Source organism: Styela clava, chromosome 3 (genome assembly GCF_964204865.1).
Source record: "Styela clava chromosome 3, kaStyClav1.hap1.2, whole genome shotgun sequence".
Taxonomy (NCBI): Eukaryota; Metazoa; Chordata; class Ascidiacea; order Stolidobranchia; family Styelidae; genus Styela; species Styela clava.
In genome coordinates this window covers 22,625,190-22,641,346 of record NC_135252.1, presented here as the reverse complement: position 1 = coordinate 22,641,346, position 16,157 = coordinate 22,625,190, and the positions used below count along the sequence as shown (strand labels likewise).

The 16,157-nt window shown below is 31.0% G+C and overlaps 1 protein-coding gene across 1 annotated transcript; it reads right to left on the bottom strand.

The window, feature by feature from the left end:
• Nucleotides 1-2,474: 2,474 nt before the first annotated feature.
• On the bottom strand, nt 2,475-16,116 carry LOC144420993 (uncharacterized). Its single transcript, XM_078110984.1, has 24 exons — nt 16,002-16,116; nt 15,744-15,830; nt 14,700-14,864; nt 13,877-13,969; nt 13,385-13,561; nt 13,111-13,203; nt 11,882-12,058; nt 11,537-11,629; nt 11,103-11,279; nt 10,816-10,908; nt 10,220-10,399; nt 9,773-9,865; nt 9,247-9,429; nt 9,061-9,150; nt 8,746-8,913; nt 8,303-8,392; nt 7,688-7,879; nt 7,323-7,412; nt 7,082-7,198; nt 5,673-5,756; nt 5,410-5,505; nt 4,973-5,068; nt 3,816-3,959; nt 2,475-3,399 (listed from the first exon to the last, which is right to left on the bottom strand). Exons 1-24 carry the CDS (start codon nt 16,071-16,073, stop codon nt 3,277-3,279), a joined length of 2,973 nt encoding a protein of 990 aa, XP_077967110.1. The 5' UTR covers nt 16,074-16,116; the 3' UTR covers nt 2,475-3,276.
• Nucleotides 16,117-16,157: the final 41 nt, after the last annotated feature.

Sequence of the window (16,157 nt, the reverse complement as noted above, 5' to 3'; positions counted from 1 at the left end):
CACATGAGCCAAACATAACTCTCGAATAACCTTATACTTTAAAAAATCATTTACGATCATTATTTATTGGCAACCATTTCATACGCACGGGCAGCAAACATTCGTGTATAAAGGGCAATTCTAATTTAATACCAGCCATTATGCGACTTATAAATCTACCATATATGGAACAACAAACCTCCATAGTATGTTTCGTTGGATAGATGTGTTCCAGATACTGCATACCCTGCAACTTACAAAAATAAGACATTTAAAATTCTTCCTAACAGGTTAACGTTTGTTTGTTAGGCAAACAGACCTGGTATTTGGGTGAGCACGATTTATCTCTTAATTGCTTTATTATTCGACGTGATAAATAAAAATAGTCCTTGTTCAGGAATTTGTCATTTTGATAAGCTTACAATGATTCGCGAATGGTTCAGGTATCAAATTACCTCCGAGAGGGCACAGGGCCTGTAACATTTCAATCATTTCTGTGGTTTGTTGTGTCCGACAATATTAGTTTGCTTCAGGTCATTACGTTGGACGAAACGCGGTTAATTGGCCTACATAACATTTTCCGACGTACGTGCTGATAAGTCACTCATACATCGGGAGATTGAAGACATTTTACGAAAAGTATGAGTATTGAAACTACCACCCACAACATTGTTCAATACTTCAAAACAAGAGCAAACTTCTCAAAGCTAATTTTGTCCGAAAGTCGATCCATCCAAACTGGACAATCCTACGGACTGCTTGTTGCGCCCTTCTACTTATTTTTCATTCATGGCAGTTTTACCCATTTATACTTAAGGAAACTGTGCCAAATGTTATGTCTAGTTTGTACCACGAGATACGTTGCAATTTGATTCATATTTATATTGCAAGTACTGCTACATATGCATGTATCCAACATTCTTAACACGACCGGTAACATAAAATATAAGTTTTTCTTTAAAAGGTAAAAGTAAAAATATGTTTATATATGAAATGTTTTTGAACACTTTTTTCCGTACGTATTTGCTTTCGCACTAGCACTGTAAAATGAATAATGGAACAACTGACCAAACAAACAGCTGTTTTTTGATATATTTAGTGTATATTATCGGTACTTCGTTACCTCGAAGGTAAAGAATTATTACGCGGAAAGGTTGCCTTAGAAGTATAATTTATCGTATTGCTGTTTTTGAAACACATCATTTCTCAATGAAACTGCCTTGGAAAGTAAGACATGATCAAGCGCAAATGAGCCAGATATCATCGCAATATACTTTACAAACACCCGGCAGTTTAGTATACATTTTCGCCATTTTCAGTATTCATAAAGTAATGTGTCATTACCTTGAAAAGTGGCGTCAGACACACACAATTTATTTTGTATCATTGTTCTCAGCAAACATCTCTACTAAGGGACATGCTTGCTGTGTCGAGTAAGACTTCGGAAGTTGGGCTCCAATTGCGAAGTCAGCGCTGTTATTTTAGTGATTTGATACTTATGAATAATCGAAATTTGTGGTTTTCTATTCCAGATTCAGATTCAGATTCAGATTTTATTTTCGTCATGCAAAACCAGTATACGATATGAAAAAATAAAAAAAGACATATAACAAATTACGAAGACAGATATCGGCTTGTTGCAATAGACGAGGGATCGCGAAAGACTCAAAGAGTCATCCAGTCAGCGACACCTTGTAGCTGCATTGAAGCAGCAAATATAGCAACCGAACAACTCAATATCAAATAGTCACTAAATTCGACACAATCATATATATAAAAGGGACAACAAAAAGAATGCCACAATGACCACGAAAATTTACCTAAACATTCACTTAATTAGCCTCAATCACAAAAAGGAACAACAAAGTTTGAAAAATAAAATACAGGATGTCATAATAACTATGGAGTATTAGATATTTACCTAATTAAACTCGATCATACAGAGTAAGAACAAAATAAAATCGAAATAAACACCTAGATACTACAATGATTACATCGTATTATATGACTTAACAGCGACATCTGTAAGAAGGATATGCCTCAATGACAAACAAGAATTGCGAAATAATGCTGACTAAGCATACACAGTAAACCAATATGGCGTGCCCAGCAACGGGCTTTTGGCTGCGAGAATCAATACCGTATTTAACGGATTTTTATGTTGAAAGCGATTGTTAGTGGCTATTCCACCGAACCAAACAAACGTTTCCATAGGCTGTCTATTTATTCTAGCTAATTCCGAAAAATCTAATGTTTCACACTAATTTTCAAATCTTATCTTATTTGCTAAAATAAGCTTATGTCTCTGTTTATTATTCAATATTAGAAACATTCATCTCACCATCGATTTATACTCTTTTTAATTCCATCGTACAATTATAAAATGTTCAATTTATAATATATATATATATATATATATATATATCAAACGTCTGTGCAGTTACGTCGCTTAAATCCATCTTCTATCAGACCAGACAAGAAACAAATACCAGAAATCATAATTTGGAAAGAGTTTATTATATCTACATTAGTCAACCATAATCATTCAAATTATATATTCTGGAACACAGTTCTAATAATAATAATAATCATAATAATAACCTTATATACAATATATACCGCATATGATAATTCTAATATGACATAGACAGCATTATCATAAAATATAAATTTACACGAAACGATGTTTAATGAACAAAACATTAAATTGTTGAAATAAACAGTTGAATATTTTTAAATACCGTGTTGTCCAAAATATGTTAAAATGTCAAGCTGTGTAACAAGCCCTAATTACTATGGGCTGGGGGTGTATTCACTTGGCTAACACACACTGTCCTCGAACTCGTAATAGAACTAAAATAAGAAAAACCGGAATAAAAGTATGCCCTAACCCTAACCTGGTACACATACTACGGGAGTACCCATTTTTGGCCAACCCTGAATTTGGTCAAAGAAATAAGGGTTTAAGCTTAAATTGTAAACATACAATATAAAAAACTTAGCACAGATAGTTAGTCGTTAAACCTCACGTAATTGAGACGGAAAAAGTTTCCTGGATCATAGAGTACTTATTTTGAAATCATGTAGTGCACAAACCATTTATTCATGTTTATATTATCAAAATTTGACATAATATAAACATTATTGCCATATGATGTCAACGCCTTACAGCTTTTAACGTTTGTATTTGGTCATTATGGTACAGTTTATATCGTCGCCTGCTTTATACGTCACGTACAAATATATTGTTTCTGCTTAATACGCGCAGTTGTTAAGTTTAAATTGGTACAAAATCGTTCAATAGTACCAACGCCTCCTAGTGTCTTTTCTTTTAGGATCAGCATTATAATCGATGGATCCAAAAATATCCTTACAGAAGGTCTTTAAATCCTGTAGTTCTTTTTCAGCGGTTCGGTTTGTCTGAAAGAAACGTAAAAAAATCAAAGTTTACTACAAAAAAAAATTAAATTTCATTATTCTATATAGTATGACTTACTACAGAATATATATAAAAGGTCTGCAAAATACAATATTAGTAATTAAATGTGTGCGTGATTGGTATTTTATTACATAAATGTCGCATATGGGATTATCTATAACTATAAAATTATTTACAAAAGAAAAAAATAATTATTTTTTTTTAAATTAAACTGAGTGGATGAGAAATAATGGAATGCGGCACGTAAAACTGCAGCAAATCAGCATAAGCAGGACAATTTCTGCTAAGTATTTAAGACTCCAGTTGCTAGAACGATTTATTTTAAGGGAATCCCTATAAAGCATATAATCAAATTGATATATTAAAATGAGATGAGGATACAAAACTTTACTCTTACCCATACGCCATTTATTATTTTTTTCTCTTTGTGAATAATTTCATTCTTGTCTCGTTTCGATACCTCTTCGTTATACATGGGATCGTGTATTTTGCTCCTAGCCTCTTTTGCTAAGGCAATCAGTTCCTTCTTGCTACTTTTAGGCTGTATGAGTGCATATAAGAGTATAATTTAGATAAATTCCCATGACATAGAAAATACCGATGAGTGTGTTCCATTGCCTTGTTATTTTTTATGATCACTTAGAACAGGGGGTCTCAACCTGGGCCCGCGGGCTACATGTAATCCGCTGTGTCATTATCTATGACCCGCGTGACCTTTACTGATATATAGAAAACAATTAGTGGTAACTAAAATACCCATGGTATATTTTCGTTATATAATGAATCGAAAAATATTCTTATACATTGTCGCGATATTGATCGTTAAAAAGTCGTTGAATTTACTCGTGACAGGGATAACTGAGTCGGTCAGTGGACAAAACTGATTTTTGTAGAGTAATTGATAGTGTGCACGGCCATCCTGAATTGATTTAAAATTCAGGTATTCAATTTCGGCACCCTGGGATGACCTGAAACTTTCACAAATTGATCTTTTCCTTCGGCAATATTCGTAATCAATATTTTAATACCTACATAGAAAATTGGATTCGCCTGGCACAATACTCTCTGAAGCATTGTTGTTTTGTAATCACCGTGAACAGAAAAATAAAATTGCTAACGGAAAACAAAGCCTCCCCAATGCTTGATATTTCTGCAAGTTTTGTCGGGGCTAAAAAAATATAATCCAAAACGGCATGCTATCGGTGTTCGAGAGCGCTTCATTCATGAAAAAAAATAATCAAATTTCTTGGGGCCAACGTGGCCCGCAAACAACACAAAACTAATATTGTGGCCGACGACGCCACCGACAGACGTGGACCACCATGACATAGAAGATGACATTTAGTTTTGAATGCACTAGCAAAAGCATTAGAAAAATTTAATATCAAGTCAAGAAATAAAAATTCGTGAATTGGTTTTGAAATGCTTGGATATAAGGAAAATATATACCAGAATCGACAAATGAGCTAGAATTAAATTTGCTACCGTAATGAATTTTTTCGGAACTCTTTTTATATGAATTCTGACTAAATCATAAAATAGTTGCGTACTAACTTCTTCTCTCGAATATCGACTTTGCCCGTATGAGGAATCTTTTTTAGGCGAGCTTTCCTCAGAATTTGATCTTTTCGATCTACTTTTTCCAGTGTCCTGTATATGAAAAAGATCTTGTAAAACATGTATTTATTGATACAAGCTCAAATAAATATTTGATTAAACATTGTATACACCGCTAGTTGAACACTTTACTATTTCTGGATACATATATTTTCGTTATATTTTAGCTTGTAAAATCAATTCAACTTTTCGTTTAATTTTACTGAATGCGAAAGTTTATATTAATTATTTATTTGAATTGCTTGAATATTTAAAAAACATATTCCAAGATTGAGAAAGGTTATTGAATTATATTTGTTGTACTTATTTTTCAAGATTTTCAAGGATTCTTTTTGACGCTTCCTGACTAATTCTAAAATAAGTTGCTTACTAACTTTTTCACTCAAACATCGGCTTTCATCGTATGTAGATGTTTTTGCTTGTGAGCTTTCTCTTGAATGGGATTGTCTTGAACCACTTTTTCCGGTGCCCTATTTAATAAAATGGCAATGTATTAGTACAGGCTCCAAATAAACAAGTAGTCAAACATTGTATACACCGATATAGAATACTAGATTAAATATGCTACAGTAATAAATTTTTTTGAAATTCTTTTTCCATGAATTCTGACTAAATCTAAATATAGCTTTGTACGAACTTTTTCACTCGAATATTGGCTTTGCCCGTATGAAGAATCTTTTCCAGTTGAAATTGATTTTTTTGATCCACTTTTTACGTTGCCCTATGTAAAAAAGAGATCATGAAAAAAATGTATGGTATTATATAATGTATAAATACCGATAGATGAATACTGGATAAACATATTTTATTTTCGTTTTCATAAGAACAAACAGTCGGAATCAATCCAGCATTAATATAATTTTACTGAATTCGAAAGGGTAAATTAATTGTTCAATTATGTTGATGATGGATGAATGCATAAATGCATGATAAGGCAATACAATGTCCTAAACGACTAAGTATCGCTACAAGCTTCGATAAAATAAAAATTTTACGCACGTTTTACTAGGACTGGGCATTTCGAATCGAATAGTAAATTTTTGAATCGCTTCAGAGCAAAATTTCGAATAGCCGCTAACTTTTTTTCCGGCTGATGGTCGAGGTAAATTTCTTGATTGTTCATCGAAGCCATATTTTTCAACGAAATTTGAACATATGACTCTTTTTTATAGTTATTTATGGAAACGTGTCTTTTATTGTGTGTGAACGCTTAGCAATCTGCTTGTATTCTATGATTTCAGTAATTTATGTGTCTGGAAGATCTAATACAAAAAGGAAGTTGCATATAATTTTATATGTCCCAAGTATTCGCGATTTGATTCGGAACAAATTAATCGATTCGATTCTGAACATTTTACGCCTAATACGTTACTATCACTAGATCAGGGCTGTGCAATAGGCGTCCAGGGAACTACAACTCGGCCCCAGCCCATTGACTTTTTCGGGTACCTATGGTTATCGCTAATGTTTTTTCGTAAACATGGAAAAAATAATCTTTTATTGTATGGTCCAGCTAGATTTTTAAATTGGTTATATGGCCCACCGACAAAAATGTTACACACGACACGCCTGCACTAGATACATATAAATTATTTTCTTTTCACAAAAAAATCTCCATAAAGCTACGACTATGAATCAAATATTTACTGTGCTCATCTAATAAAAACATTGGCATTCCAATATAAGACGATTAAATTTATTTTGTTTTCGAACGAGTTGCATTATTTAATGGAGTGAATGATATTTTAAACCTGAATCTATTTGGTATGAATAACTTGATTGAGATTTCTCAGAGTGCCTAATATTTTGAAAATAATAGGGTATTAGATAAATATATACGCATGTGTACGCATATGTTTTCGAGTATATATCAAAATTTATTCATAACAATTGGACTAGAATTCACAGAAAAAATTGATAACAAAAATCTATAACTTATCGTTTTACTTTTAATAACTAAAATAAACAATATACGTATTAGATGAATAAAACGTTCGACAAGATCAAAATTACTTCGGGTATGTATGGGAAAATATTGTGTCCTACCTTGTACTCTGAAGGGGAATATTCACTATGATATTTATAACGAGATGTTGGCGGTTGCTTCCGAGAACCCGAATATGAAAAATATCCAAAATTCGCAGATTGTCTTCGATCTACAGCCTAAAAAATATTGCATAAATCATTAATGTGCTCGTATATTCCCTGAAAAATTTAAAAATTATCTTCATTTGTACACAATTCATTGAAATTTCAGTTTTTCGTGAAAAAGATTTTAATTCATTACCTCTGCCCTTATTTGCAAAGAATGAATAACATGATCCCATTGTCCTTGTAATATCTCTATTCTGCGGTCCGCTTCATGTTTTGTGGCATTCTGATATATAGACAGAAGGGAAAATGCGGAATATTAGTTGGTTACTAGAAGTATTTTAAACGTCGCAATTCTATAAGAAAAATATATATTTATTTGTTCCGTAAAACTGCAATCTAATAATAAGTTGTGCGGAATTTATGTTGGGATAAAAAAAAAACGTGCATATAATTCAACTAAACAATGAACGCACGGATGACAAATTTGACTTAACCCAGTATAATGTAATTATTTCCATGCTATTTAAAATAACCTCTTACTATGATGTATATACTCACAGGTCTTTTTGTGCACCATTCATCGTTACTTTGACACAGTTTCAATAATTTTTCTTTCTCCGATATAGACATTGCTCGTTCATTTCTAATCCTTTCTCTCATTTTGTCAGTGAACTTTCGAACCTTCTTAATCGATTTGTTTTGTTTAATGTGTTCATGGTTTTGCGGAATATATTTTGTTACCGTTGTTCTCTGAATTACAATACATTTAGTTTAAAAAACTTAATTAGCATTAGATGATACAAAGATAGGGTTTAGCTAGTTTTTGAAAGTTTTTACGGATTTATTGTATTTTTGCACTTTCAAATATTTGCTAGGTTCAGACTGTTTCGGTCGTTTTTGGCACGTCCTAAGCTCCCAAAAGTGTTATTTAAAGGAGTTTATCATTTTCTATCCAAATCATGCAACTCAATTGATTTGCATCACATTACTAAATTCTGTGTAATTGTAGAAGTTTGCAATAATGAACTCATACGAACAAATTCGCAACAGCATTGAAAGTTTCTTAACAACTTCGAAAAAAAACCCAGCTCAGATAACATGTTATTAAGTAATATTTCAGTGATATATATAGACTATAATAATAAAAATTTAAAGAAACACTCTCAACTATACCTGAAACTTTATGTTGAGTTTGCGACAATCATTCTGAAACGCTGCAGAAATATTTTTATGCATTTCTTCAATGCGTTCTACTGATAGAGTCTTCAAAAAAAAAAAGTTGGTGACAAAATATTAATGGGTGGTTAGCATGCAAATATATTATTGACTATAAACGTTATAACTGTATAAATACAAAATACGCGAATCAAAAAAGGATTTATTGTTATGACCAAGGCAAAATAGGAATAGCATATTATTATAAAGAATTTTTTCATGGATTGTTCGAAACTTGTGATACAAAGAATCTCCGCATGCAAAGTTACGAGAACGCACTATTTAATTTGTTACTTTTTAAAAAGATGCTCGCGGTTTCGCTATACAATGAAATCCTTATGGATACAAATTAGATCAGTATTTTCGAATATTTACATCATGAATATAAAATTATATCTTACAGCCCGCTCAAAATGAAGATATTTTTCAACTTTCTCACAATAAGTCACAGCTGGTGGTACTTTTCTCATGAAGTAATCGTTTGAAGTCAAAACAGATCTGACATATTTAATGTAATCGTAGACTTTTTCTTCGGCTTCTTGACGTTTTCGTCTTTCTGCGACTAGTAACTAAATTAATGGAGTATTGGGGGTAAGAATGACGTAGATAATATTTTTGTCAATACTTGGTGTTTTGAATAATTGTGCTTAGAGCTAAATAAAAGTTATGACAAAATACATTATATATATGCATAAGAAACAGGAAAAAATTCTAACCCTTTTCTTGCGATCCAACTCGTCACACAATTTGGATACAGATTCCTGTAATTCTTCGTGGCTGCTTACTATATCCGATAATCCGTAACTCTGAATCAGCAATATTTGCATAAAAATATCACATATTCTTTTTCGCAATAGTATATGCCATTTTAGTTTAAACTATATACAGTAATTAAGTAGCACCTTGTAAGATGAAGCTATTCGATCTGCCCGATTGCAGACGTCATAAATCCAGTTTTTGTATTCACGGGAAATCAAATCTTTGTATTTATCAGACCACAAAAATTGTTTAACATCTTCAATATAAGTTTCAAGATTTTTTGCTGCTTCTTTCAATTGTTTTTGTCGTTGCTTTCTTACTTCAAGCTAATAAAACATGGAATATTTCATTTGGTTTGGTTTCGGAGAAACAGTTCAACTCATAGTATTTTTGGTTAGCGGGTGCTGAAAATTAGCAGCTCAGATTTTAATCTAATTTTATTGCTTTTATTGCATGGACAAAAAAATATTATAAAAATATATTGAAATTCATGATTTAAAACCTAATTTTTAATAAGCCACACATTTACAAGTCATGAAAACGAAAACTTATCCTCATTTTTTATTTATATAAATGTATGTAAAAGAAAAATTATATAAAAAATAAATATATATTTATGACATGATGTATTTATATTTTCATTTGTGTACTACACATTTAGAATATTACCTGTTGTCGTTCACCTAATCTGTTAAAAATTATCTGAGCAAAGTCTTCCAGTTCAATTTGAGATGCTTCTATGTGATCCGAAGAGAAATATTTCTGTATAATTGATGACAATCATTGTCTTTGGTATTTTTTTAATACACGTTATTATGTTTCAGGTTGAACTACGGTTAATGGAGTTTTCATAAGCGACATTGAAAATTAATCAATTTAATTTGATATTTCAAGATAACCGTTCAATAAAATTGCATTTACGAAAGTCAAAGAACATATCAAGAGATTAAAGAACATATTAAATAATAGGCTGTTACAATCCTTAATATAATTTGAAAAATTCACAATATCTTTGCAAAGAAAATACAAGGGCTCTGTTAGCAATTGAAAAATTAGTATATTTAGGTTGAATTTGAATATTAACAAATTCTTATACAATTTAAAACTCAAACTTACGGAAGATTCAGAAAGCCACTGTTTCCAATATTTGCATTTTTCTTCAATTTCTTTTTTATCAGACGCATTCAATTCGTACGGATAAAAATATCTACAGGATTCCACGTCAGATATACACTTCATAAAATTGTTTATAGCCGTTTTGTTTTTGATTTTGGCTAATTTTTCAGCCATCTCAGCCTTCACAAATCATAAGAATATACAGTTTATATAATTGTAATAACCACATTGTTTGCATTAAATATAATTTTGTATAAAATATCTTATGTTATCTTTGTTCATATTTAATATTTATAAGTACAAAAATATCATATATTACATTATATTTGAATAATATAAATTTCTTTATAAAATTTTCTTGGTTGCTTTATAATCCAAATAGTGGAAGTTTTAGAAATACCAAAAAAAACAATTTGCTATTGAAAATGGAAACGAAAATGGATGCCAGTTTTGCAAGTTTAATTATTGTGTTAATATTGTATATATGTGTCTCATTTATTGAATAAATATTTGATAAGCGTGAGACAAATTAAATTTAAACAATTTTGATCTGTATTAAACTTTTATTTCACACCTTAAGAAGATTTAAAAATTACCTTTTTTCTTGCTTTTATGTCAATTAGAACTTTACTATTTTCCGATTCTAATCTGGATTTTTCTGAAAATATTTCGTCCGAAGTGAGATAATTCTAAAAAAAAAAACGTCGAAAAATAATGGTGATTTGTATGCCAATCGTTATCACTGGGAAATAATAAAAATTATAATATTTTTAAATAGAACGTCATAATAATATAATAATAAAAGACAAGTTTCATAGTCGGAAAGTTGTGATAACCCTATTTTTTTAAAAGAAATAATATAAGAAAAATAAGTAATATTTACGTAATTAGTATCAAGCCACTTTTTCCACTCCAAATTCTGACGCTTTACTTTTTCAGAATATTGTACAGATATACAGTCGTTCTCTCGTTCGGAATCAATATATTTGATCATGCCATTAATATAGGTTGTTAATTTATCATATGCCTCACGACACCGTTTTTCTTCATCAGTTGCTATCTACGAATGATAATAATACTATTTATTCTTAACTTTGTGAAAAAAAAGCAAGTCACTCAACCTAACCCTACAAGTTTGCAGATGCAGCAATTGCTGTAAATTATGCAATTCAATTACCAAAACTCCTTTCTCCAATCATTTATTCGGAAATATTGCTGTGATAACTTAATTCTAGCAAAATTTAATAAAATTTGTGTTTGTTTGAAAACAACTGTGTTTTAAATCAACTTTAGTGCATTGCTGCATTAGTATTTTACCTGTTTTCTTTCCTGCATTTTTGTCCAGATTTCATTAATTTTTAATTCAAGTTGATCTGCTTTTACAGTAATTTCGTTTCTGGTAAGTTTATCCTGAAACATATTTCACCAAATATGCGTAACTTTTCATATTATAAACAATTTTATTTACATATTTACATATACACCATTATAAAGGATAAAGGAAATTATTAATAATTTTTTCTCGCAAAAAGTTACAGGAATGTGGTTTATGTTTATCGATTCCGTTTTGTTTTGAAACAAAAAACAATAATCATAATTTTTTTAAATCAAAGTAACAAAATCTAGAATCAGACTTAAACAAGATTTATAAATTGTTCGTACGCCATATTTCTCCAACAATTCTCGCGTTACAGTGCATCGTTGATTTATTTTTAGAAGATACTCATTAGTTATGTTGTCATTCCCCTTTTTAGTAGCAACGAAGTCCAAAATATTTTCGATGTAATCCATTAATTTCTTGTATTCTTGATTACGAAGTTGCATTTCTGCCGTGAACATCTGAAGTTTTCATGGAATACAAAAATCTCTTTTTTAGAAAATAATTCTATTGAAGGCAAATGAAAAACAGATACGATATCAGTTTTAATAACTCTGAAAATTCTTAGAAAGATATTTTCAGGTCATGATATCTTTTTTCGAAATTTATCTTTCCATCTGAAATCTATACTGTCACGGACTACTGCCACATTCATATCTTGCAAACAACCGTGATCAAACCGTCCCAAAAGAAAGGAATAAATTTTGAATTTTCCACAAAGTAGACGACTAGTTTATAGTACGACTAATATTATTACTTATCATTTTTTAGATCGGTAGGTATGTGGATAGGTATTTGTCTGTTTGATTGTCTGTTAGATGCACGCGATATCTCACGAAAACGAGGTTGAATCTGCTCTAAATTTTGCATGTGCATTCATCAAACCGTCCCAAAAGAAAGGAATAAATTTTGAATTTTCCTCATAGTAGACGACTAGTTTATAGTACGACTAATATTATTACTTATCATTTTTAAGATCGGTAAGTATGTTGATAGTTATTTGTCTCTTTGTCTGTTTGATTGTCTGTTAGATGCACGCTATATCTCACGAAAGCAAGGTCTGCTCTAAATTTTGCATGTGCATTCATCATATCTCGGACCAGGAGCCTATTGATTTTGGATCAATTATATCGTATAATTAGAGAGTTATTAATTAATTAATTAATTATTTTTTTTTATTTTTTTTCGCGGTCGATCGATACGTCTTCGGTCTCCGACCGATAATCTCGTTATAGGTTTCTTTACAAACATTTGATCTTTTAAATTCATAAAAAAAATAACAATTATTTTATAGTTGAATAATAAAAAATTGCAATTCTCTCAGTATTTACCACTTCGTGTAAAAAATATATGTTTTTTTGCTGTTATTTCATCCAATTATTATAGGTCTATATACTGTAAAGGTATACTTAGAAATATGGTGAGCAGACTGTAGGAAATTTATCAATACTAAATAAATTTATTATTGGGTATTATCGTTCACGTTGCGGTATTAAAAAATTTTGGTTCTTACCTCTTGGCTAGCTTTCAATCCTCTCAAGATTTCAGTTATCTTTGTTCGTAGTTTAAGTTCTTCAGAATTCATTTTTCTTGGTGATATTACATGCTGAAAATAATTATAAACATACTTTAATATCACAAAAAATACACAAACATATCCTATTACTTATTTTTGTTTAAAATTTTTGATGTTGAATAAAATAATTAGTTATCGTGAATAAAGTTTAATATAAAATAAAATTAATTTTGGAATACAAATTATTTTTCCTAGTGAAATTATTACTTACGTAATTCTTTTCAATCCAATTTGTTGTTTCTACACATTGATGTTCCATATTTCTTAGATATTCATCATCTATATCGTTTTTACCTTTTTCGGAATTAGTATATTTTATGACTTTACGGGTGAACTTTTTGAAACTACTGTAAACTTCGGCACGTTTCACTTCTTTGTCCCTTTCTTTCTGTAATAAAAGACTCATTTGATTCAAAACCAAAACATTTAAACAATATAAATATTTTCATATGATGGGGCGCGAATGAACATGAACTAAAGAAAAGAAATACAAGGCGCGCCTCCATTGCAAAAAATTTAGATCGAAATTTTAGGCTGTTGTTATGGATTGAGTATCATAACAAAAAATGAACATCAAATATTCAACCTCTTGTCACTTCAGAAAAAATTACGGAAATCGTTGAAGTGATGACCCAATAATGTATTTGTTTCAATTCGTCTTGTATGAGCTATTTTTCAAGATATTCATCATCATAACTCTAACCATTTCGAATTCTTCATATCTCCGTTTGATTTTATCAACACAGTATTGAAATTCCGTGTATCTGGACTTGATTATTTCCACTGATACCGAATTCTAAAACAATAATTTAAAGCTTGAACAATTGAAGTACCTAACATCGATTTTTTTTGCATTGCTTATGGCAATGTCTCATCATAACTGCATGTAATTTTAGATTTAAAACTAGTCATGAGATACAAATATTTTTGTACGGTGGCATTTACGATTTCATACAACATGTACAGATAAAAACTGAATAGTGAACGAGAATATTGGTTGGAAACCGAAGACTTATCGATCGATAGTTGGGGGATCCCCCAAAACAGAAACTGCAGTTTCGATTCATCCGCTCTTGTAACTTGCGCACTGCGCATCGCACACACACACTCGGCGGGTCTCAAAATTCTCTCGCTTTACAAAAATCTAGATCACTATATCAATAATTGATTGATAACTCGCTAATTATACGACATAATTCGCCCAAAATCAATAGGCTTCTGGTCCGAGATAAGATGAATGCACATGCAAAATCTGGAGCAGATTCAATCTAGCTTTCGTGAGATATCGCGTGCATCTAACAGACAAACAGACAGACATACAGACAAATACCTATCAACATACTTACCGATTAAAATCGATAACTAATGACTACTATTATTTGAAATAACAATAAACAGATTTCACTCTAGGGCACCTCTCGCCCCAAAAAATGCGAATTGTCATTAGATAAATTTGGGCATAATGGTAACCTATTCAAAATTATTACAACGGTCTTCTAGTACTATCGGACTTGAATGAAACGTACATAATTACTTTTAAGCCATTGTTCTGTTTCATCGCACGCGGATTTAATGTCATCCATGTACTGAAATGTAAAATTGCCTGGTTTTTGTCCTTCCTCTGGCTTCCTGAGATAAGAAATATATTTGAGAAGTTTTACGTACTCGTCGTTCTTCTTTTTGTCGACTTCCTGTGATAAGATTATATAAACATATATAAAATTTATTTTCGGAACTATACCGTATTTCCCGGCGAATAACCCAAATTTTTGGCCTGATTTTGGGGGTTGTCTTATTAGGCGAGTATGATAATTTTTTTGGTGTCGCCTTATTATTCAATTCATAAAATACCAAATACCTTTGGCGATAGCATCCCCACGTTTTTATCATCGCCGTGTTATTTTAGATAGGTAATGTTCTTATATGGTGGACGCAAACGCGAGTTGGGTTGAACACAATTAAATTGAAAGACAGTTCGAATTCTCGTAATTGTTATGGATTGAATATTACGCTACAAGAAAAAGTTATTATAGGCTATTTTAACCAATGCGCAAAGGCGGCGACCGCCCAAAAGCCTCTGCATGGTAATTTGAGATTACGATGTTGATGCGATTTTACTAACCGTCTTATCGGCAGAATATATGCGAAAATCCATTTTTCAGGCTCAAAAACGGGCCTCGTCTTATTCACTGGGTAGACTTATTGGCCGGAAAATACGGTATTTTAAAGATTTTCTATGCTTCAATTGTTTCTCAGATGTATTTGTTTTAAAGATCGGTAAAGAATAATCTATAAATCAAAACCATTCGGACGAAATTAAATAAACTAACGTACATTTGCTACATTTCAGAAATAATTTCATTTATGATTTGGAACACATAATATTGAGATAAATATTTATGGAAAAATTTTGATAATAAAAATAGGTGGAAACTTTCTTTGTTGAATTCTATAAACGTTTCTCATATATTTATAAGGTGTTTTATATCTTTGTTAATAACAGGAAACTGCTTGAGCACATATGAAGAGAGCGACAAGGTTAAAAATAAACTATTTAAAATGCTATTCACCTGGTTATGCTGCAATCTGTGCAGTATACTTTCTACAATTATTTCTAATTCCATTTTTTTGCCATTTATCTTTTTGACTTCCATATCCTAAACATTTAACACAAAACAATAAATAGGAATATATATTTTTCCATAATTATATTACTTTTTAAATTATTTATAAGAGTCAACAATCATATTTGCAGCGAATAAACGCCATTATCCCATGTAAAATAAATACATTAGAAGGGTAGTGGTGATATAGCGAGGAAAACATACCTGGCTTGCGTTAAAAAACTGCTCTATTTCACGACATTTGATATCTATTTTCTTTTTGATGTCCGACGTCATAAATTCCGTAAGTTTTCCGAATATTGAATGGGATTGAACACTTTGAACATATTTATGAAGATCATTGATTGCGTTAAATTTCAC

Coding starts and splice junctions, on each gene's coding strand:
- LOC144420993 (XM_078110984.1), bottom strand. CDS start 16,073: ATGACGTCGGACATCAAAAAGAAAATAGATATCAAATGTCGTGAAATA. Junction 3,960..4,972: donor GTCGATATTCGAGAGAAGAA/GTTAGTACGCAA, acceptor GCACTCATACAG/CCTAAAAGTAGCAAGAAGGA. Junction 3,400..3,815: donor AAATAATAAATGGCGTATGG/GTAAGAGTAAAG, acceptor CGTTTCTTTCAG/ACAAACCGAACCGCTGAAAA.